The sequence below is a fragment of the Thamnophis elegans genome, chromosome Z, assembly GCF_009769535.1.
Source record: "Thamnophis elegans isolate rThaEle1 chromosome Z, rThaEle1.pri, whole genome shotgun sequence".
NCBI classification, from domain to species: Eukaryota; Metazoa; Chordata; class Lepidosauria; order Squamata; family Colubridae; genus Thamnophis; species Thamnophis elegans.
Genome location: NC_045558.1, coordinates 57365686 through 57388416, shown reverse-complemented (window position 1 = coordinate 57388416; position 22731 = coordinate 57365686). Strand labels below are relative to the sequence as shown.

The following is a 22731-nucleotide window of genomic DNA, read 5'->3' as shown; positions in this document are numbered from 1 at the left end:
TTTTGGGGAAAAAATCCAAGTGTAAATGTAGAAAATGAATCTTCAAGGACATGTAGTCCTTCACGGTGTTGTATACTCTAAAAAATTTGTCCATCAACTGAATATAGTTTGGTGCTCCGTAGTTGCCAAGAAATTTCTCAATATCATCCTTGAATGCTTTCCAAAATATTTTTTGGGGGGCTTTACTAACAGATCTTTGAACTATTTGTCATTAATGGCATATCTGATCTGTGGTCCAACAAAAATGCTGTTCTTAATCTTAGTTGTTCCTGGAAATATAGGTCTCAAATCATGAAAATTTCATCTTCCTTCTTCATTGCTTTCACACAATTTTTTAAAGAGCTTAAGTTCTATTTGAAGCACAGCCAAAATATCTTTGTCGGGCCAACAAGCAGTTCATTTGCCACATTTTTCTACCCTGGAATCAAATTATTTCAGAGGCCTTGTCTTGATACAACAAAAGTACAGTTCAGACATTTTCTTAATAAGTCCAGTCATAGTGTGTCTTGAGGCTTAAAGCATGTACTCACCACAAATATAGCAGAACGGACCACAGCTGTTCTGACATTGGTGAGACACTTCTGATATTACCAATCATCCTTTAGCATAGCAAGTCTATACTGGCTTGTTATGTAAATTACATACATCTAGACAATGATATCAGATCAAAATATATGGAAACCAATATCAACGTAATAAGTAGTGTCTATGCATGTGAGCTGCTTTTCTATCTTTCTAAGCAGCATTCATTTTAGGAAGTTAGCACCCACCCCTCTCCTACAAGAATGAAATATATTGAAAATGAAAAATATTATATTTCCCTAGATAAGAAATGGAGAAACATGTTTTTAGGCAGGAAACAGACTCACTCTTAATACCTCCCACTTTCCTTAATAGACCATTAAAATGCCCAAGCCAGTTTATTCTACATAATAAAAGAGTTCTCCCCTTCAGCTCTAGGGCGATGGGATTAAGGCACGATAGTATTAGCCTTCCACAGACTCATCACATGGCACCTGGAAACTCAAACTTGAACTCAAAACAAACCTAGAGAGCTGCCCCTGCATGGCCCCATGGGAGTCTGACAACCAATCAGAATACGTTTCTTACACAGGAACAGGAACCAGAGAGATGGGGCCAAACAGAGCATAAAAAAACCAGCAAGCCCCTTTTTTCTCTCTTTTTTTTTTCACCAAACATCTTGAAGCATGTGATCAACTTTTCTGTTCAGGACCTCAAACCATGTGGTCCTGTCCACCATTAAACTATCTTTCCAAGCAGCTTCCATTTTTCCAGTGTCTTTTCCCCCCACTTGGAACTGAATCCAGGAGGACATTTCTTCCAACCATCCAGTGCAAGCATGCCTGGGCATGCCCAAACTGTACAGTTCCACAAATGTTATGCAATATGCCCATTATGCATACTTGGATATGCATTAGATCACAAAGCATCTTATAACACAAGTAAAACTTAAAATTTATATAAGACAATGCAAAAAGAGATTTCTATAAAATAATACATTAGAGGTTACAGGTTATTTTCATGATTAAGAGCCAAAAATCCATAGATACATCCAAAAGCATTCCGGAAGCAAAATTATTGTTGCCCAGTGTAATTTGTTTCTCAAAAGAAAACTTCCAGGTTTTTTTTTTTTTTTTTGGTTTTTTTTTATTATCCATTGCTTTGTTTTCTGGCATCTACAATATTCTCAGGAATCATTTTTAACACCAAAGTTCAAAAGCAGTATTACTCTTTTTGTTTCTTCAAAATTCAACTTTTACTTCCATAGAATACCACACTTGCACTATTCTGATATTTGTAGCTATAGATCAGAACAGCATCTGAATGTTGTTTTTCAAATTATTATTTTTAACTTGGGACCCAAGAAAGACATGAAATCACAAACAAACCAGCCTGGAAAAAGAATGCAGAGCCCTGAATTAAGACAGGTGTCACTAGTGTTATAGATTGATAGGTGGTTTTTAAACTGACCAGTGACATGCTGGAAGTGGAAAGCAGCAAAGCCAGAAGAGGAAACTACCGTGTTTCCCCAAAAATATGATCTACCCTGAAAACAATGTCTAGCCTGATTTTTGAGATGGGCCTAATATAAGCTCTACCCCAAAAATAAGCCCTAGTGAAGGGGTTAGATGTGGCCAGCAAAGGAGGCAGCGCTTCCATTCCCTGATCACCTCATGGAGGCTCAGTCCATTAATCACAGCTCCAAGGAATAGCTGGGGCCAGAAGCTGCCTCTCATTCTGTCTCTCTGGGCACATGGAGGTGTTTCTAGTGCATTCTTGCCAGCCCCGAACCTCCCCGCAGTGCCAGGCAACCTCGCAGCCAAGGACCCCTTTTTTCCACAACTCACCTTGTAGCTCTAGAGCACGCGTCGACCACGGTTTGTGCTCTACCAAGCCTGGAGCTCAGGTCTTGCTCAGGATGCTACAAGGCAGAAAGCCATGCAGCATGTCGGAATTGGCTCCCCCCACCTCTGCCCGGCTGCTGGGACTGCTGCACCTGCTTCTTCTGGCCTTGCCTGGTCTCACCGCCATCCTGGCTGCACTGCTCTCAGCAGCCCTGCGGGGCTGCTCCTGCCTGAAATGGGGCAATTCAGTCCATATCTCCAAAGCACCTCTCCCATTGCTGGTCTGCCAGGGCCCCCTTCACCAGCAATTGCACTGCCCTGTGTGAGCTCTGTGGTGGCCCTGCAGCAGGAAGGAGGATTGCTCCGAAGCTGTGGCAAAGAGTTGCACTTGGAGAATTCTACAGATTACATTTCTGAAATGTTAACTTTTAACATTGTACTCACAGGAAAATCTCCCCCTCCAATCAAGGTTTGATTTTGCTTTCTGTGAAGCTTTATGCTGAGAAAGGTCCATGCTTTCTCCTTCTCTTCTTCCCCCACCTCCGGCTGTCCATCTCAGCTTTTGCAGACAACCATCCACTGGGGTGGAGGCTTCCTATCGTAGGGTACAATCGAACTTCCAACTTCCAGGGGAGCTGTGGAGAGTTTTGGGAGTTGAAATCCCCAAGTCTTAAAAGTGGCCAAGCGCTGCCCATGCTGCCGTAGCCTTGCAGGACTCTTCGCCCTCCTGGCACCACTGCTCTTAGCTGTCCTGCTGAGCTATTCCTGTGTGGCGTGGGATGACTCATCCCAGATCAAAAATCTTTGGAGCTCCACCGGCCTGCCAGGGCCCCCTCAAAAGTGGCTGTCAGTAGAGCCATGCCACCTGTGCCGGCTCACTCGCCACTGCCTTTGGAGCACTGAGCGCCAGCCTGCACATCGACTTGGTGCTACAGATGCCAGGCCCACAGCTATGAGTCTGGCACTCTTCGGACCCTGGCAGCAGCATGGGCAGTCACGGCTAGCACAGCACTCGCCGTTCCCGAGAAGTGTTCCAGCAGCAGCTGGGCTAGCAGGTAGTGCAGTTGGAGGCTGGGACATGCTGAGAACTTCGCCCGTTGCAGCCACGGCAAGCAGACAATGAGTCTGAGAGGGTGCGGCTAGCAGTCACTGTGTTCCCGCTTCCATTGGCCTCCATGCTCACTGCCTCCTGCATGTCAAAAAAATAAGACCTCCCTAAAAATAAGCCTGATTGCTTATTTTCAAGCCCAAAAGAAAATGACTGGGTCTTATTTTCGGGGAAACACGGCATTATTGTTTTCTATAATGAGTAGTACATTCACCAGTGAGGATAACACCATTCAACAGTGACTCAAAATATAAATATAAAAGGTGGGGATTGCAAGAGGGGCAACAAAATTTTTTACCAGCATAGAGAACAACATAATTTTTGTTTGGCCAGCAATTTGAGACATAATAAAAAGTCCAATTTCGTTCACAAAACTGTTATATTTACATTTTAACAATTTGTTCCATAATGTGAAATCTCTAAATTGCCATTTACTTATCTTTTTCTCAATATACACAGTTCCATACTTTGAAAGCCTTTTCTTTCTGGCAACTAATTCCAGCATTAATATATTCACAACTTTTTTCTTCCACAGTCCTATGAAATTGTCTACTTCTGAACCCCAGCATATTCTTCTGCTCTAGTTCTTGGGTTCAGAATTATTCTTCTTTAGGCAGCAACAAAGTTTGGTTCTTTCAAACTGGATTTTCTCTTGTATCAACAAAGTCTGAAGTAATCTGGCTTTGAAAGCGATCAGCCTAACAGCTGTGGGAGACTGGCAAAGACAATGCATAATGCTTTAGGAGGGAGATTCTCAATCAAGATGCAATCCTTCTACTCCATCAGGTAATTTTTAAACATGAGTTTCAACACTCATCCATTTACCTGCTTCCTGTTCTATCTGATATAATCGTATAAAAGTCTGCATTTGTCATAGAGATTTCAATATTAAACCTGGATCCTTAAGAGACCAAAATCTGTAATGATGATAATCCTGGGTGGATTACATTATTAGTAGTAGTGTGACAGATCGAGAAGCTAACCCTCTTAATTTCAATCAAACTTCATACACATAGTCACTGTTAAAGCCATTATGACAACTGCCTACATATTACCTACTCCTCAATTTACAATAAAAAAATCTTCATTAACTTGTTTCAGAGCACTCATATAGAAAGCTTATACCTGAAGAGGAAGGCAGCCTTCATGTGTTCAGCTTTCATTCTTAAGAAACCTACCATAGTTAGTGAAGAATATTGCTTAAAGTTTTCTGCAGTGTTATGTTGAAACACTGTAGCAGCTTGTCCCAATTTCAGTTTTATCAAAGAAGAAAAGAATAATAAACATTAAGCAATTGAATTAGGCTAAAAATATATTTGCATATTTTTCCATTTGATGAGATTACTGGAATGTATGTATCAAGCATTAAATTCCATCAAAAATATTAAGAATTTAATTGTACACTTCAGAAAGAACAGCCCATATAAAATGTGTTTCCTATCACTATATCATAACACAAAGTAAGGGTTGATAAGCCAAGATACAATTTGACTGATCAACAACTTTATTAGATAACTTATTATCAATAAATGAATATATAAATAAAAGCAATGGTCTTTAAAATACTAATTCAACATTTCTTTGTGATCTTTTTTGGAAGTTCTACCACACTGAATTCCTAAACAGCATTACCATGTAAGTATGCTTAAAATCAGTAAAATAAAGAGTACCGTATATACTCGAGTATAGGCCGACCCGAATATAAGCCGAGGCACCTAATTCTACCACAAAAAAACTGGAAAAGTTATTGACTCGAGTATAAGCCTAGGGTGGGAAATGCAGCAGCTACCGATAAATTTCAAAAATAAAAATAGATACCAATAATGCCATTGCCCATTGAATAACATATACAGCCTGCCTGTGCCCATTAAATATACAGTAGCCATTGTAAAAATTTGCTCTGCATAACAAATTATTATCACACAATACCGGTGTATTCAATGAAATACTTCACTCACCTCATGATGCTGATGTCCCGCTGTGATGATGATGTCCCGCCTCCTATGACACACGGCACAGTGATTCCTATCATTGGATCACTGTACCAGAGGAGGTGGGACATCGCTATGTGGCTGCTTGCCATAACAAGGAGGAGGTGGGACATCGTTGCAGAGCGGCAGGAGGGGGAATCGTAAGATAGCCCTGCATTACATTAGAACGTGAGGAGGGGGGATGGTGCGGTGCACGCTGCGCGGCAAACTGACACAGAGGGAGGGGAAACTCAGGGGCGCTGGGCCATTCACGAGCGTCACCCAGCGGCATGGCCCCGCCCCTTTTTCTCCTCCATTTCAGGCAAATTTTTCACTGACTCGAGTATAAGCCGAGGCGGCTTTTTTCAGCTCAAAAAGTGGGCTGAAAAACTAGGCTTATACTTGAGTATATACAGTAATGGAGAATCTTTGGAAAGCCCAGGACACTGTCCCTTCACTGTTGCTCCATGAAATGTAGAAATCTAGGCCAGTGTACATTATGGAATAATGGGATTATAACACTTGCATAGTAGTTATGGTAGGGAGTGAGGTTGTATATTGCATTCTATGGAATACTGTAGTCTCCAGATACAATTTATCTAGATAGTGAAAGTTAGTTCAGTAATAAAAGTGTGTGTGTGTGTGTGTGTGTGTGTGTGTGTGTGTATATGTGCATATATTTATATATATACACAAACAAACAAAATATGATTTTAATTTTATTACTGAGCTAACTTTCACTATCTAGATAAATTGTTCCTGGAGACTACAGCTTGAAATAGATCTATACTTGTCTCCCTTTATTTATTTATTTATCAGCACAAATGCAACACAAATGTAACAAAGGCAACAGTAAAAATAATGGCTTTCTGTCATGAGGGTCTCTTGTGACGTGCCGATAGACAGAGAAAGGAAGCAGTCTGCTTCCTCCCATATTTGGGCATACCAGGGGTTGTGACACTAAATACATACATAATACATACATACATACATACATACATACATACATACATACATATAAAACTCCGTCAGTAATAAGATTAAAATCCGTGTGTGTATATATGTGTGTGTGTGTGTGTATAAAAATGTTTGTGTGTGTGTGTGTGTGTGTGTGTATGCACACACAAACCGATTTTAATCTTATTACTGAGGTAACTTTCATTATCTAGATAAATTGTTTCTGGAGACTATAGTATTGCATAGAATACAATATACTGCCTCACTCCCTACCATAACTACTATGCAAGCATTATAACCCCATAATTCCATAATGTACGCATTAGGAAGAGGTTGGCCCAGGTTTCTACATTTCAAGGAGCAACAATGAAGGGACAATGGCCTGCCTGGGCTTTCCAAAGATTCTCTTTCACCAATACTTAGTATTAGGCAGACTATTGCAGCAGTTATGTAAAGGTAAAAATGTCTTTACATCAAATAAAACCATGGATTTATTGTGCTCTCATAATTCAACTTAGCATTATTATGTTGCAAGGAGCTTCTTCTAATAACATAAGCCTTTACCTACAACAGCTCATTGCACAATAGAAGAGTCCTCTTCATTCTTGGTCAACTTAATGACCTTCATATCAGTTGAACTACAGATTTCATCTTATCCAGTTAAAGTAATTCATGCTGCAAAAATGTTTGCAGGTTAGATCACTTGAATGGTTTGTGACAGGGCCAGTAACAAAAAAATATTATTCGGTCTGGGAAAGGGGAGACAGGCTCTTACTTTTTTACCAGGACAAAGCTATGAAAAAAGCAAAGATGATTTTAGCAAGGAAAGGGAGACTTCAGTATCACTGAAGAGTAAACTCCACAAAGAAATATTTTCAGACCCTGTAAGCGAGTCGGCTGTGCTGGAGCTGATTTGACCACGTAAGTGACTTCAACTTCGACTGAGAGGTTAGAGAAGAAAAGCCACGGAAGAAGCAAAAAACAGGGGTGGAATAAGTGACCCAGAAAGCTTCGGTGGTTGGGTTTATCGGCCATAATACATGAAAAAAAGGAATCGAAAAGAGGATTTCTTGGAGCGAGGAAAACTAGTAGAGGCCAAGAGTGGTGGGGGGATAGCCTTTCCCCAGCTGGTGCACGACATATGCGTTGAACGAACAATTCCCACGGCAAGCGCTTATTACAAGTGGGGGAGACTCGACCCAGGACGTAGTCGGACAAAACAGAAGGGGAGGAGGCGCCAGAGGCACCCTCATACGAGGGCTTATTTCACCCTCTAGAGGGGCACGAAATTAGAAATGGTATTTCCCGCCGACCATTGGCCGCTCACTCACAGCTTCAGCTCCTCGTAGGCAGCAGCTGCTGCCGCGGCTACCACCTTGGTTCCCATTTGCTCCTTCGTCCGCCGCGGAGTTCCGTTCGGGCTCTGCCTGCTTTTTATTTAGAATTCCTCCCTTGCTTCCCGGTCACTTGGCAGCCGCGCCTAGGCCTTCAAGACGGCACACCACTTAGGACAAACTTAATGAGAAAGCATTCCACGGCTTCTCCTAAAAGCGAAGCAATGACTAGAAAAGCTGGGATTGGTGGAATCTGTCGTTCTAATCACGCCAACCTATACTAGATGAGTGGGCGGGAACCACAATTGTGACGTTAGCTCCAGCTCTAGGCAACGAATGGAAAGCGACGTGGTATTGACTATCATCAATTGTAATTTCGATTTATGGAAGTGCAGCGTTTCCTAACTAAGGTCTAAAACAATGTTTTTCAACCTTTCCAGCTTGAAGATGTGCGGACATCAACTACCAGAATTCCCCAGTAACATGTTGCCTGGAGAAGTCTGTAAGTTTAAGTTTACACATCTTCAAACTGCCAGGTTTGAAAAATACTGGTCTAAAATGAAAGACTGTCGAAAGGTTTTGATTAGTTTAACGTACGGCACTACCCGCAAAAAGCCTGTGTATGGAATTTACAATGTGGCGGAATTTAGAATACAGGCAAAAAAGTTCCAAGTTTTGCCAGCGTGGGCCAGTGGCGCAATGGATAACGCGTCTGACTACGGATCAGAAGATTCTAGGTTCGACTCCTGGCTGGCTCGATGCTAAATTTTTTCTTCTTAAATCTTTTAATTTATTGTTATATGAAGCTTCATATATTATTTAGTAATGCAACTTATAACTCCTAGACTAACGGCAACTTAGCTATTTCTTCTGCCCCAATATTGTTTGTACACCATGCCTGGCAGGGATATCAGTATTTAGTATAGCTTTAATACTAAAAATTGTGCTGTGCTAAACTAGACGTTGTGGGGCCTCAGATGTTTCACAGCTGCAGTGTGTGCCCAAGACAAGGCAGAAAAGAGCGGGGGGGGGGAGGGGAGACCATCCAGCTACAACTGATACAAAATGTAACAACACAAGGAGTAATGGGTGCCTCCCAGTATGCTTATCTATCACCATTGCTGTAATGGTTACCATTTGGATTTTAAGTCTCTCTCTCTCCCCCCCCCTCTCTCTATAGATGATAGATAGATAGATAGATAGATAGATAGATAGATAGATAGATAGATAGATAGATAGATAGATAGATAGATAGATGATAGATATTTAGTGTCACAACCCCTGGTAAGCCCCAATTATGGGAGGAAGCACAAATAAAACACACACACACACACACACACACACACACACACACATATAGTTAGTATTGTAAGTCTTGGATTGTAAGTCTATAGTATATAATGCTTGTCATTATAGGTAATGATCAGCATTATATATATTTTATATACATATAGAACATGTGCCATTCATGAGGGGCCACCTACAATTTCTGCCCACAGAGTAGGTATATACCATATCTCTTCTATTAAATATACAATCGCTTTAGAGATTATAGCAGCTTCATTCATAGTATATGTCTGGTTTGATGATCCCACAATTTGCAATGGCATTTTTTCTTCTTCCTGACTCAAAAGCATTTATTGAAACATCCAATTTGGTATAATACCAATAGAAGAGAATATTTGTAGCTCAGGATTGAATTGTGGGGGTCCTTTGTGATCTCTGAACATGGTGCGTTTTTTGCAGACAATTCATTACTTAACTAGGTAACATCCAGTGGTGGGTTTCCGTTTTTTTTACTACCGGTTCGCTTGTGCACATGATGCTTCTGCGTCCGGGCAGGTGGGCAGAGCCTCCTGCTGCCGCAACTACCGTTTCAGCTGATCCAGGCCGAACTGGGAGCAACCCACTTCTTGTAATATCATAAGTTTAATAATAGCACATTTTCTGTCTGTAATGTGTGTTTAGAGTTGACAATGCATAAATGTATTAAGCTGTAAAGTGTAAGCTTTCTTGGACTGCAATTTTTCTCATTAGTTCTACTGCTAAATTGCTTATGAAATGAAAGACAAGTGAGCAGCAAATATCAAATGCATTTATTCCAAAAACAAGAATATGGCAGGAGGCATGATCCACAATGTACTCAAAGCCACAAGAAAAACTAAATGTTTAGTTTAATTTAAAATTGAATTCAATTTACTTAGATTTTTAAGTGAATATTTTGATTATGTGCATCAAGTCACTATTGACACTTAATGATTACATAAATTTTCTCATTGTAATGATTTTAAATTTTCTATGCATGTAGTTTTTTTAAAAATAAAATAGTAGTTCACTATTGCCTTCTGCCAGACATTTGCTTTAGCTGAGATAACTTTTGCATATGGCTGGTCACTGGAGAAAACATTTTTGACATCCACTCCCAACATTCTTTGCTTATTCCACCCCAAAACACATTCCACTCTCACAGCCACAATAAGGTAACATAAGTATTACTTCCCATTTTGTCTCATTTAAAATTACAGTGGGGTGCAACATTTTTTAAGGGTTGCTTCAACACTTTTGGAAGCTAAATGCAAATATGGGAAGAACCTTTAAATAACTGTCTCTATTAAAGCTGGAGAAAGGGCAGAATTAATTATAGGAACAGGAACTAGTTTTGCTGCTTGAATACTATTTTGCATGTGTACTTGTACAAACTGAAAGTATATGTCAATCAATCTAACTGGCTTGCATGTTTATGACTTACAATGTTAGATTTTATTATCAGATATTTAAACTATGCCATTGTGCAGCTGTGATTTACAAGGGGAAAAAAATCATACAATAAATAATTGTAAATGATATTTTTATTCTTTTATTCCTATCCTGAACACAGAGATTCTTAAAAAGTTTTCATTGTCAAAATAAAAAAGAAATTGTCATTTATACTTTAATACTTGTGTGATATTCCAGCTAGGAGTCCTCACCTTTCTTCACTACTGAATACATTTGGTATCTTAAGAATATGGTGTGGCACTTTTGCAAACTCCTGGGGAATTTCCACTGAGCAAAATGGTCGTAATCAGTTGTAATGAATATCCCCACTAGTAAATTCTTCCATCGGATATTTCTTTATCCATGCTTACCTTTCTCTGGACAGTTAGGCAAACATCCAAGTAAAAGATCTGGTTGTATTTAGCAAACATTTATTTTGAAGATTTATATGTAGACCATTTATGGTCAATAATTCTTGAAAATAAACTTTGGCTTGTAACACAGTTTCCGAACCTTTCCAGCTTTGCAGATCGACAGAGGGGGATGAAGGAATGGTTACATGTGGTGGCAGGCATGCACACCTGTACTCTCGCAAATGTGCTCACCTGCTGCTTGTGCAAGTGGGGATGTATGTGTTCCCTGTCACTTCCATGGCCTGGTTCTATATGGTCAAAGGCTTGGTAGTGGACTGCAGTTGGGGGCCCCTGTGGTAACATATTTGTTTTCCTTTTTTAAAGCTTTTTTTTAATTGTAGAACATCAGGTAGAACAAAAGGCCTGATAGTTGCCAAGGAAGGAAGTGTGGCCAGCTGGCTTATTTGCTTTATTAGAAATCATCAATAACTGTCTCTATTAAAGCTGGAGAAAGGGCAGAATTAATTATAGGAACAGGAACTAGTTTTGCTGCTTGAATACTATTTTGCATGTGTACTTGTACAAAATGAAAGTATATGTCAATCAATCTAACTGGCTTGCATGTTTATGACTTACAATGTTAGATTTTATTATCAGATATTTAAACTATGCCATTGTGCAGCTGTGATTTACAAGGGAAAAAAATCATACAATAAATAATTGTAAATGATATTTTTATTCTTTTATTCCTATCGTGAACACACAGATTCTTAAAATCTGAGCGTGTAAATAATTCTAAACTCTACAAGTCTCTTCAAAATTTCACTTTTTAGCAAACAAATATTTAGTACAAATGTAGAATCAGTGATTTTTCTTCCCTATTTGTAGGCATGAACATATAGGGAGAGAGAAAACAGTTTTTATTCATCTGGAATAATTTCATATATCGAACACATGGCTAGAGAATTTTATGCCCTTGAGTTCCTGATAAAGTAGAACGCTCAGCGCCTCTTACATCCAATTGGAGGTATCCGGAATTTGTACCTTAGTTCTCTGGCATGTGCTTGTTTCTCCACCCATTAATTTAATAGAGAAGTCCTTGTCGCACCCTCTTCTAAAAGACCACAGAAAACCTGGGAAATAGATAATACGCCCATTAAAGAGCAATTTAAAGATGAGCTTTACGCTCTACTTTTTTCTTTCCTACGTTCTTGACTCACAGCTCTGTCCCGCCTATTTTTTGCACAAAGCTTCCCGCGATTTAAAGATGAGCTCTACTCTCTGCTTTTTTCTTTCCTACGTTCTTGACTCACAACTCTGTCCCGCCTATTTTTTTGCACAAAGCTTCCCTTCCTTATTACATTGAAGCAATGAAGTTACATATGATGATCTTGCAGGGGAGGCGCTTCTTTTAAAATGGCCCTCTAATTAAATCCGGAACAGAAAACGGAGGGCGGTGCTTCCGGCCATTGATTCAGCACTCGCTCGGAAGCGCGCCAGTTGCTTCCCTTCGTGAGTAACGGAAGCGGCCTAGTTTGAGGTGGCTGCGCCTAGCTCAATTTTTTTCATTATTCCTTTTGGCTTCTCACCCTCTGGGAAGCCTCTGTATCTGCTTTAGCCGCTTCGAACTGCCCCTGTTGCCTTTCCGCCATGAAACTCGTGCGGTAAGTGTCAGCTCTTCGGGAAAGGCGGGAATAATTTGGAAATACGTTGGGCCAAGGGGCCCTAGCTTCTTTTCATGGCCGCCTCACTTTCCCTATCCCCTCTCTAGACTTTGGTTCCTTCCGACATGCTGAAGACCTTTTGTTGTCCAGTTTTGAGGCACAATTTTAAAATGAGAATCAGTATTACCCTTAAATATCTTCGGAGCCAATAATTTGCTTTCAATAGGTGGCCATTCACAAAAGGCGGCGAAGCTATTTCTGGTACAGAGTAGACAACGAAATCCTATCAGACATAGGTTAAAATACGGTTAAAATATAGATGCTCAAATAGCAATATTTTGCAGATCTGTTTTTAGACAACCTTATTCAATGTGAGTGATTATTATCTGCTCATTTGTGTATACCACCATATGCTAAGCCTCAGTCTGCTAACTGTAAAGCTGCACCTATTGATATTATTGGGCAAGTACAATCAAGAGGTTGAAACAGATTATAAACAAACTATGTATGTAGAGGCTGTATCATGAATGCCCATTACCTACCTAATTAGACAGGCAAGCAATTAAGATGTGCGTTGGGGACATGAGTATTATAATTTGAAATAGCCAAAATCATCATCATCAAGAGTTGATCTGACTTTACTTAGTGGCAGATTAAAGCAGCATTTATACAGACCTTAGTATTATATCTTCAAGAGCTTAAATCTTGTATACAATTCCTTATCTTTCTGGGTTGACTACTTGGATGATAGAAGATTCCCAACTGTTACTACAAATAATTACCTGTCTTTGCTTAATAACATTCATCAGCCAATAGAATGACTTTAATGTCAAAGGGTTGTTGATATTTGCTTTGTAGAGACATTTGCTTTTTGCATGAATTTCAGCTTTTATTGTAATTACGTAAATAAATTAATTTACATATAAAGTAACATGTTTGTTCCAATTATGCAGATTTCTTATGAAACTTAGTCATGAAACTGTCACCATTGAACTGAAAAATGGGACTCAGGTACATGGAACCATTACAGGTATGCGGTTCTGGATGAAAAAATTATCAAAAATTGTAATTAAATAAAATTCTGAATATTTGGCAGAATTCATAGGTGTCTCACTTAAATCAGGAGTGTGTGTATGTGGCTTCCATTTTATTGATGCAAGTATATTTATGCTTTGAAATAGAACTACAGCATCTGCACTGAGAAATATCTAGCATTATTAGAATTGCATTCCTGGATTAGACTGATAAATCCGCTTACTCAAGGTCACTATATGGATTTTTCTATAACTTCTAAAACTACCAGTATTTTCAGCTATTCTTGGAGCATTGCACTTTCGATATTTTGTGTTTAGTAGAAATCAAGGACAACATTTTCACAAAAGTTTTCATTGTCAAAATAAAAAAGAAATTGTCATTTATACTTTAATACTTGTGTGATATTCCAGCTAGGAGTCCTCACCTTTCTTCACTACTGAATACATTTGGTATCTTAAGAATATGGTGTGACACTTTTGCAAACTCCTGGGGAATTTCCACTGAGCAAAATGGTCGTAATCAGTTGTAATGAATATCCCCACTAGTAAATTCTTCCATCGGATATTTCTTTATCCATGCTTACCTTTCTCTGGACAGTTAGGCAAACATCCAAGTAAAAGATCTGGTTGTATTTAGCAAACATTTATTTTGAAGATTTATATGTAGACCATTTATGGTCAATAATTCTTGAAAATAAACTTTGGCTTGTAACACAGTTTCCGAACTTTTTCGGCTTTGCAGATCGACAGAGGAGGATGAAGGAATGGTTACATGTGGTGGCAGGCATGCACACCTGTACTCTCGCAAATGTGCTCACCTGCTGCTTGTGCAAGTGGGGATGTATGTGTTCGCCTGTCACTTCCATTGCCTGGTCCGATATGGTCCAAGGCTTGGTAGTGGACTGCAATTGGGCCCCCCCATATGCTGTGGTAGCATATTTGTTTTCCTTTTTTAAAGCTTTTTTTTAATTGTAGAACATCAGGTAGAACAAAAGGCCTGATAGTTGCCAAGGGAGGAAGTGTGGCCAGCTGGCTTATTTGCTTTATTAGAAATCATAGTTCTAGCTAGAACAATATTGTGATGGGGACAGTGGGTATATGGGTGCCTGCTGGGAGCAGCAGTTACCGTTCCAATATGATGCTCTGGAGGGCCCGCCCGCCCGCTCTCCTTACTGCTATTTGAGCTGATTGGGGCTTATGCGTAAGGTGCATGCGTGACATTCCACCGAGCAGCTGGAGTGTCGTGGGTGGTATGTATGTGCGGGCTGAACAGGTTCATGTGGTGGATGGCGAGCCCTGTTGCAGTGTACCACTTGCAGCGGGATCCGGAACCCACCACTGGATGTGGGGCGGAGTTTTGAATGACTGGAGAAGAGGTCAAGCACATGAGTAGTGAATGGAGGAAAGAATTTCTGTAAGTAGGAAATATGATTGAGTATATTAAAGAAGAAAACATTTTTTCAAGCAGTGCAGACAAACATTTCTAAGAAAATGCAGGTTTTTAAAAAATGTGTTAATTTTATTTATGATCCTCATGTTTTTCAGCTCTCTACAGTGATAATCAAATGTATAAACGCATTCTCACATATTACAATAGTAATTTATGCTAGTTGTATGGTCATAGGTAGGCAATTTTGTAATAATATAGCTTCCTATAAGATTAGGAAATGTTCTATGCTTTATTTTTCAGGAGTGGATGTCAGCATGAATACCCATCTTAAAGCTGTAAAGATGACTTTGAAGAATAGAGAACCTGTCCAGTTGGAGACATTGAGCATTCGAGGCAATAATATCAGATATTTTATTCTGCCAGACAGTTTACCTCTTGATACTTTGCTGGTAGATGTTGAACCAAAAGTCAAATCCAAAAAAAGGGAAGCAGGTTAGTTCTTGATTTCAGACTGTAGCATAAATATCTACTTCATTTAAGAACATTTTAATTAAACATTTATAATGATGCCTAAATTGCAGCGTTAATTCTTACTTATAATGGCTTTAAAAATAAATTTTAACAATGAAAGGGTTATTTTACATTGATTTATACCACTTCAAAAATAAAAGTTGGAGGATTACTTGCTCATATACTGCTATTATTTTTGCATAATCATGTGATTAATAATTTCTTTAGTGAGCTGTCATCACACCCCTTCAAATCAGCTTTGATTCTATAAAACTAAAGTATAGATTGTTTGGTATCTGACTAGATACCATGTAAGGCTAATTTTTGAATAAAGGAATCACATGCTATCTTTCCTCTCATTTCAAAAAAGTTCTTCCAATCTTAAATTCTCTAGCCCTTGTCTTGTAATTAATTAATGGAGCATATAACCGCACACTTGTCACTAGAAGGCAAAATCATGAAATTGCATCTCTTTGGCCATTTCGTGCAGGGGAATTCACTGGCGAAATAATTATGGAAGAGTTAGTGGTAAAAGGAAACCAGGCTGTCAAAGAAAACATGTGGCTGGACACCATTAAAGCTGACATCAGACAGGATAAAAAAACTTAAAGGGTGCAAAATCGGAAGATTGGAGACCTGGCCCATATTTTTAGAATAATATTGCCAAGTTACATATTTTAGAGCATTATTTCTTAGAAGTATATATTTCACAAAACATACCAATTTTCAGTATTTGGAAGCAGAGATAAGTGACTTGATAAGATCATTGTAAGAAAAGAGAATAGTTTAACAAATTTGTAACAAATAGTGATATTTTTTTCACTTTTGAATTACTTTGAATAAGTTTTAAAATTAAAAATATATACAGAATACAAGTGTTATACAGTAAAAACTACTATGGTATGATTGCCTTTAAAAAAAATAAGATTGTATTATTTTATGTTCAGTTGCAGGTAGAGGACGTGGAAGAGGAAGAGGGCGTGGAAGAGGGCGTGGAAGAGGAAGAGGGGGTCCAAGACGATAATTTCTTTGTATCTGTTATTTAAAAAAGCCCCAAAGTGGGTTTTTTAACAGGTTTTATATCAGTTTTAATAAACAAATGTGGAAAATGTGTCACTAAGTTCAAGTTCTGCATTCATACATTACATGAAACCCCTGATTACACTTGTATTATCTTTAACTTTGACAGCCAAAACTTAAATAGAAATGTTTAATTCTAACATTAATTAGAATTATTTAATTCTAATTAAATAGAGGGGGGGGGAGATAACAGGTCATGTACAGTGCAATCTCTGCTGACCATAATGGCACTTGTGCCTGAGAGAGTGCTTTGTAGACTGTAATGTGGACATTGCTTGTAAAGTTTTTTCCCAGCACCATTATAATTTCAAATGGTTTTGGAACAAAATAATTTGTAAGCAAGGCTGATCATATTTTGAAATTTTTTTGAAGAGTGGAATAGGGAAACAAAAACATTTGACTGTAGTCCCTTTGTCCTAAAAGCAATAAAAATGTAAAACACAGGCAAGTAGTTTCAATTTTCCTCACATAATTTTTTGACTTAAGTTTCTATCATTTGATAAAAAATATTTAAATATACCACATTCTGTATGCAACTAAAATATGTATGTCTTTAGTTTCTTAGTTCATAATTCCAATGTAGCCCTTAAAATTTCCCAGCCCTGTTACCCATTATTTTTATAGTTTTTTTGGGAAGTACGGACATTCATTAGATAGCAATCTAATGAATGTCCATAATTCCCAAAAGAACTATAAGCTCTGGTAGGTAGTAAAGAATCTGACAATGCTTTGCTCATAAAGATAACAACCATGAAAATGAGTTGCATAAATTATGAGTCCATATAGAAAAATCAGTTGCACACATTGCAGCTAGTTTGTACCACACAACATTTTGGATGTTTTACAACCATATTCACATATGCCAGAATTCCTTTGCATAATTGCACCGAATCAATTTTTCAAGTAATCTTGCCTTTATCTGTCAAAATCAATCTCAAGTTACCTTCTGCTGCAAAGCGTTTTTTTTAAATGGAGAATGGCTATTTTGGTGGGGATATTTGTATACCCAGGGTTTGCTTTGTTGCTTGCTGTGACCTATAATCGGTATAATCTTCAAGCTGGAATGTGAAAGCTGCATCAGTTGCTAAAGTCCAATTACTGGCGAATTCTTCTGAGCTTTATAAAAGTTACTAATGCTCCTAATGGTATGCATGATGATGTTGATGCCACAAGCAGACCAATAACTGCTAGGCCACCTCTTGGATAATCTTTGGTAACCAGTTGCCCCTACAGGAGACATAATCGAAGTATGAAATGGCCAAGGAAAAATATGTTGCTGTTTTAATCTTGGGGTTCATGGTAAAAATATTACTAAATGATCACATTTTTTCAATTTGCATTCTTTTCACAGTGATAATTTTTCATGCTTTAAATTTTGGTAACTAATTATAATTATAGAATTATTTCAGATTTAGGAGGCAGACTTTTTTCATCATTTTTCCAACTTTGGTCAGTTTTATTGGACTGCAATTCCTGGAACTCCCAGCCAATATATATTTTTTTCTATACTGGCCAAGTTTGAAAATTGCATTCTATGTTGGAAAACTGCCACATTAGAAAAGGATATGTGTTTTATGAATTATTTTTCATATTTCTAGACTGCCCATTTTGCCCAGCTCCTACGTTTAAGCTGCCAACAGAAAAAACATTCAGTGAAATACCTCTGTTGCATCCCAGGCTTGATATTGGGATATCCCTGTCCTGATGTAGTCCGTGATGTAAAACACAAACAGGCTTATGATTAATATTGGACTGATAAAAGCCCATAAAACTTTCCAATACCAACTTGGCTCGTGTCCAATCATCACGCAAAGGTCTTTACTAAATCTGTTGAAATAAATACTGTTGGCATCTATCATTCCAATTAAAAAGCAGATGTTATAAAGTAATAGGTTAGAATGCTATCTTAAAATGCTTTAAAAAAAACTTGACATCTTGGAAGAAATTGATATATAAATGCAGAATAATAAATCATGCAATGACAACAAGATTATATGGTAAGAAAGAAGCATCATTATTGACTTCTTACCTTTTTAGCCCATATATGTAACAAACAGCAATAGTTTCCACCAGTACAATAAGTAGCAAGGACAGAGTAGCAGCATAATCATTGAAGATATTAAACCAATAGTTACCAGCCCTTGTAGTAAATATTAGGCCAATGACACAATTGACAATGCACACAGAGCCTATAAAAAGAATAAATGCTTTCAATCTCAATGTTAAAAAAGGATCAGAACAAATGTTATATTCTTTTTACTGACTGAAATAATGGTCATTTGATTTAATTTCAAATCAGACAAGATATACTGCAGTTTTTTTCAACTTAACTGCTGATTGCTATAATTGATATAGTAACACAATTTACAGAGAGAAAACTATCTTACAGCAAAATAATCTATATAGTGTGAATCTTGGCCTTAAATAAATATACAACATAAAAAAGTCTAAATTGCATTGTCCCATAAGATTATAGGTACAATTGGAGTGGGGAGTACCTTTAAGTCAATCTTGACTCCTTGTGACTGCTTAAACAAGTCTGCAATTTTCTTGGCAGGGTTTTGGGAAGTGGTTTGCTATTGTGTTCTTCCTAGGGTTAAGAGAAAGGCACTGGCCCAAGGTCACTCAACTGTCTTTGTCCCTAGGGCAGGCCTAGAATAGATGATATCGCAGTTTCTAGCCCAAGACCTTAATTACTATGCCAAATTGGCTTCTTTCTAGAAAAGGATGTTCACATTTGTAGTCATGGATATTGAGCTGATTAGAAGATGAACTGCCTGCAGTTGGCATTCACATATAACTATAAGAAGGATTATGCATGATTATGATCAGAGCTATACAGATAATCCTCAAGTTACAAAAGTAATAGAGCCTGCTGATTACATTCGTAACCTGAGAATTCATTTGTTAATTGAATGCACAGGTTGTTAAGTGCACATGAGGTATCTGAGGGTGGGGAGGACCATTGGGGGAGGGGTAGTGGGCTAGCACAGTAGGGCCAGTGCCTAATAGACCATTATCAGGAAGGGGGACTAGGCAGGGGGAATGTTGAAGTGTGTCTGGTTGATGGTAAGGGTGAACAATTGCCATGGTACTGTTAACATTCATGTCAGTATGTATGAGAGTTCATAAGTGGCAGAGATGTGGTAACAAAGTCAGCCAATGAAGAGACATGGCAACTGAGTCAGCCAATGAGGGCTGTTTGGAAACTGAAACAGTATTTGCTGGAGACAGCTAGGAGCCTGGGTGTGGCTTAGCTCTGTAGCTCTGAGTCTATGCTGAGCTCAAAACTAGTCTGCTGCTCTAAACCAAAACAGAAACTGTTCTCTGCCTGTGTTTTGCTTGTATTTGCTACCATGTTGAAAACATTCTATAATATAATGTGTTATATAAAAAGAGAAGTTAATGAATCCTGCTGAATACAAATGTGAGCATCCTTGTTTCCGAAGAGAAGGCGTGGGAGGAGTAACCAATGGGTATTAACCAAGCCTTCTTGCCTATTGGAGACTGAGGTAATCTTTTGGAGCCACACCTACTGACCTCCTCCAACTCCCCCAGATTAACCTCAGTCTACGGCCTGAAAGGAGTGTTACTCTGACTCTCCCTTCTCTTCGAAGACTTAGGAGTTTTTTCTTTCAGGATTCTAGCAGGATTGTTTTTCCAGCAAGGCTTTTTCATTTTATTCTTTCACCTCTCCTCCAACGTGCTCAAAACCGCTGGGAAAAGCCTCGCACTGACCAGCGTGTGCATGCACGCGCCCCGAGCATCTGGATAGTCGCAGAAGGGGGGAGGAAGCCTCCGCGCTGCAGAAGGGATCGGAGTGGCTGCAGAGCCTCAGGAAGGCAGAAAAGGACCTGCGAGGCCTGGGGATCCCTGGAAGATCGTCCCTACAAGCCCCAGCAGCAAGAGATCAGACTGCAGATCAGCGGTCGCCATCTTGGATCCCATCGCCATCTTAGAGCATGTGTGAGAGCGCGTGATCAACCTCCCTAGGGAGGCTGAAAGCGCTCAAAAGGCACCAGCAAAGCCGGAAGAGGCTTCTCCCAGGCTCTACCCCGCCGGTGATCCGGGGGGTAATCCAAGGCCGTGCCTGCCGGCAGCTGAAGCCACAGACTGCGTGGAAGAAGAAAAGGAGCCGATTCAGCCTCGGGAGGCAGAATCTGCCCTTACAGCCGGCTGCAGAGAGGAGGAGGTTTGGTGAGCTTCAAACTGTGAGTAATGGCGGAGGCGACTAGAAGCAGGAACGCCAGGCCCAGAGCCCCAGGGGGTGTGGACCCGGATGAGGGAACTTCCAGGGCCGTTTCCCCAGTTCCCAGAGGGAGCTCCCCAGTGAGGAGGGACAAGGCCAGGGCTCCCAAGAAGGCAGCCCCCAGAAAGGAGGCCAGAACAACCAGGGCTTCGGCCAGGGACTTCAGGGCGACCATCAGCCCTTCCCCCTCCAGATCACGATCTCCCCGCAGGCCTTCTGCTCGGGTTGAGGCCCGCGCAGCATCTCCAGTCTCGCCGAGGGGCTCCCATAGAGGGCACAGCTCCATCTTGCCCCCCCTCTCGCCGGCCCCCCCAGCGGAGTCAAGAGCGGATCCCTTTGGGCGCAGGGCCACCAGCCCAGCCAGGGCAGCAGGGCAAGCAGCTCTTTCGAGGGGGAGGTGGTCGCCCCTTCCGCAGATTCAAGTGATCCGGGCTCGGATCTCCCTATCGGCAGTCGCCTCTCCCTGTTCGCAGATGCCTGGGAACGTATCACCTCGGATGAGTGGGTTCTCCAGACTGTAAGGCTCGGGCTACACCTGGAGTTTCGTGCTCTCCCCCCCCCCCCCAGCAGGTTCCGCACCTTCGCTCCCTCCATGGACCCGGCCAAGCGGGCCCTTAAGACCAAGGCCATTAAACATCTACTTGACATCAGGACCATTGAAAGAGTCCCAGAGGGGGAGGAGGGCTCCGGGTTCTACTCGAACCTCTTCTTAGTCCCTAAGAGCTCAGGGGGATGGAGGGCCATCCTGGACCTTAAGCTCCTGAATTTCAAGGTGGTATACCGCAAATTTAAAATGGCCTCCCTAAAATCCATTCTGGAGGGCATCTGGCCGGGCGACTTCCTAGCCTCTATCGACCTCACAGAGGCATACTTACACATCAGGATCGCCCCGGAACACCGTAAATTCCTCAGGTTTTCACATGAGGGGCACCATTTCCAATACAGGGCCCTTCCCTTTGTGCTGGCATCAGCCCCCAGGACTTTCACCAAGGTCCTAGCAGCAGCAGCCGGTCACCTACGCTCCCTCCCAGTCCGTTTGTTCTGTTATTTGGATGACATCCTCGTTTTAGCCAGGACTCCCGACTTGGCTGAACAGAACCTGAAGATCACCATTGACACCCTTAGGGCCCTTGGGTTTTCCATCAACTTGGAGAAGAGCCACCTGGTTCCATCCACCAGGCTTCTTCACTTAAATCCATTATCGATTCTTTTATTATTATTATTATTATTTTATTTTTTTGACCGTTATCGATTCTGAGACTGGGGAGGTGTTTCTGTCCCAAGATTGCAAGGACAGTATCGTTAAGATGATCCTTGAGGTTCGCAAGTTACACTCTGTTCCTGTAGTTCTTCTTTCCAGGCTCCTGGGGAAATTCATCTCGTGCATAGGAATCGTGCCGTGGGCTCGACTACACGCCAGGGAGCTCCAGTGGTTCCTACTACCTCACCAGAGAGCCGGGACGAGCGATGCTACCTTCAGGATCAGAATGTCACCCCAGGTACGGCTATCTCTCCGCTGGTGGCTGTCCCCAGCCCTGAACAGGGGATGCCTCTTCAGAGAACCGACGAGGAGGACCCTCACCACAGACACAAGTCTCTTCGGCTGGGGGGCCCACCTGGAGAATCAGATCGCCCAGGGCCGCTGGACCTCGACAGATCTTCGAAACAACATCAATTTGTTGGAGCTCAGAGCCATCCATCTGGCCCTTCGCCACTTCAAGGGATCGGTAGCTGGACATCCTGACCGACCGACAACGTAGCAGCCAAGGCTCACGTGAGCAGACAGGGCGGCACCCACTCCAAGGCCCTTCGCGAGGAGGCCCTGCAACTGGGAAATTGAGCAGAGAGGCACCTACAGTCCATCAGGGCCGAGCACATCTCCGGAACGGAGAAACATCAGGCAGACTGGCTCAGCAGGGAGACGGTAGACAATGGAGAGTGGCAGCTCCACCTCTCGAT

General features: G+C 40.7%; 3 protein-coding genes and 1 non-coding gene across 4 annotated transcripts in view; 2 read left to right on the top strand and 2 right to left on the bottom strand.

Annotated features, from left to right (window-relative positions):
• The window catches only part of SACM1L (SAC1 like phosphatidylinositide phosphatase), a 44452-nt gene extending 36496 nt beyond the window's left edge, over nucleotides 1–7956 (bottom strand). Inside the window, exon 1 of the mRNA XM_032236679.1 lies at nucleotides 7733–7956. Coding sequence (XP_032092570.1) covers nucleotides 7733–7788 — 56 coding nt within the window. The 5' untranslated portion in view covers nucleotides 7789–7956. The remainder of the gene's footprint in view (nucleotides 1–7732) is intronic.
• A 464-nt stretch (nucleotides 7957–8420) lies between these two features.
• On the top strand, nucleotides 8421–8493 carry TRNAR-ACG. Its single transcript has one exon. It is a non-coding gene; the product is annotated as a tRNA-Arg (tRNA).
• A 3726-nt stretch (nucleotides 8494–12219) lies between these two features.
• Nucleotides 12220–16569, top strand: SNRPD1 (small nuclear ribonucleoprotein D1 polypeptide). The gene is made up of 4 exons (XM_032238032.1): nucleotides 12220–12509; nucleotides 13463–13539; nucleotides 15234–15425; nucleotides 16391–16569. Exons 1-4 carry the CDS (start codon nucleotides 12496–12498, stop codon nucleotides 16465–16467), a joined length of 360 nt encoding a protein of 119 aa, XP_032093923.1. The 5' UTR covers nucleotides 12220–12495; the 3' UTR covers nucleotides 16468–16569.
• The window catches only part of SLC6A20 (solute carrier family 6 member 20), a 66227-nt gene continuing 60033 nt past the window's right edge, over nucleotides 16538–22731 (bottom strand). Inside the window, 3 exon segments of the mRNA XM_032238033.1 lie at nucleotides 16538–17750; nucleotides 18185–18350; nucleotides 18553–18712. Coding sequence (XP_032093924.1) covers nucleotides 17619–17750; nucleotides 18185–18350; nucleotides 18553–18712 — 458 coding nt within the window. The 3' untranslated portion in view covers nucleotides 16538–17618.

What these genes read in the sequence shown, in the direction of transcription:
- SNRPD1 (XM_032238032.1), top strand. An exon ending in GGTACATGGAACCATTACAG is followed by an intron (nt 13,540 to 15,233) that starts GTATGCGGTTCT and finishes TTTATTTTTCAG; the next exon opens with GAGTGGATGTCAGCATGAAT. An exon ending in ATCCAAAAAAAGGGAAGCAG is followed by an intron (nt 15,426 to 16,390) that starts GTTAGTTCTTGA and finishes TTTTATGTTCAG; the next exon opens with TTGCAGGTAGAGGACGTGGA.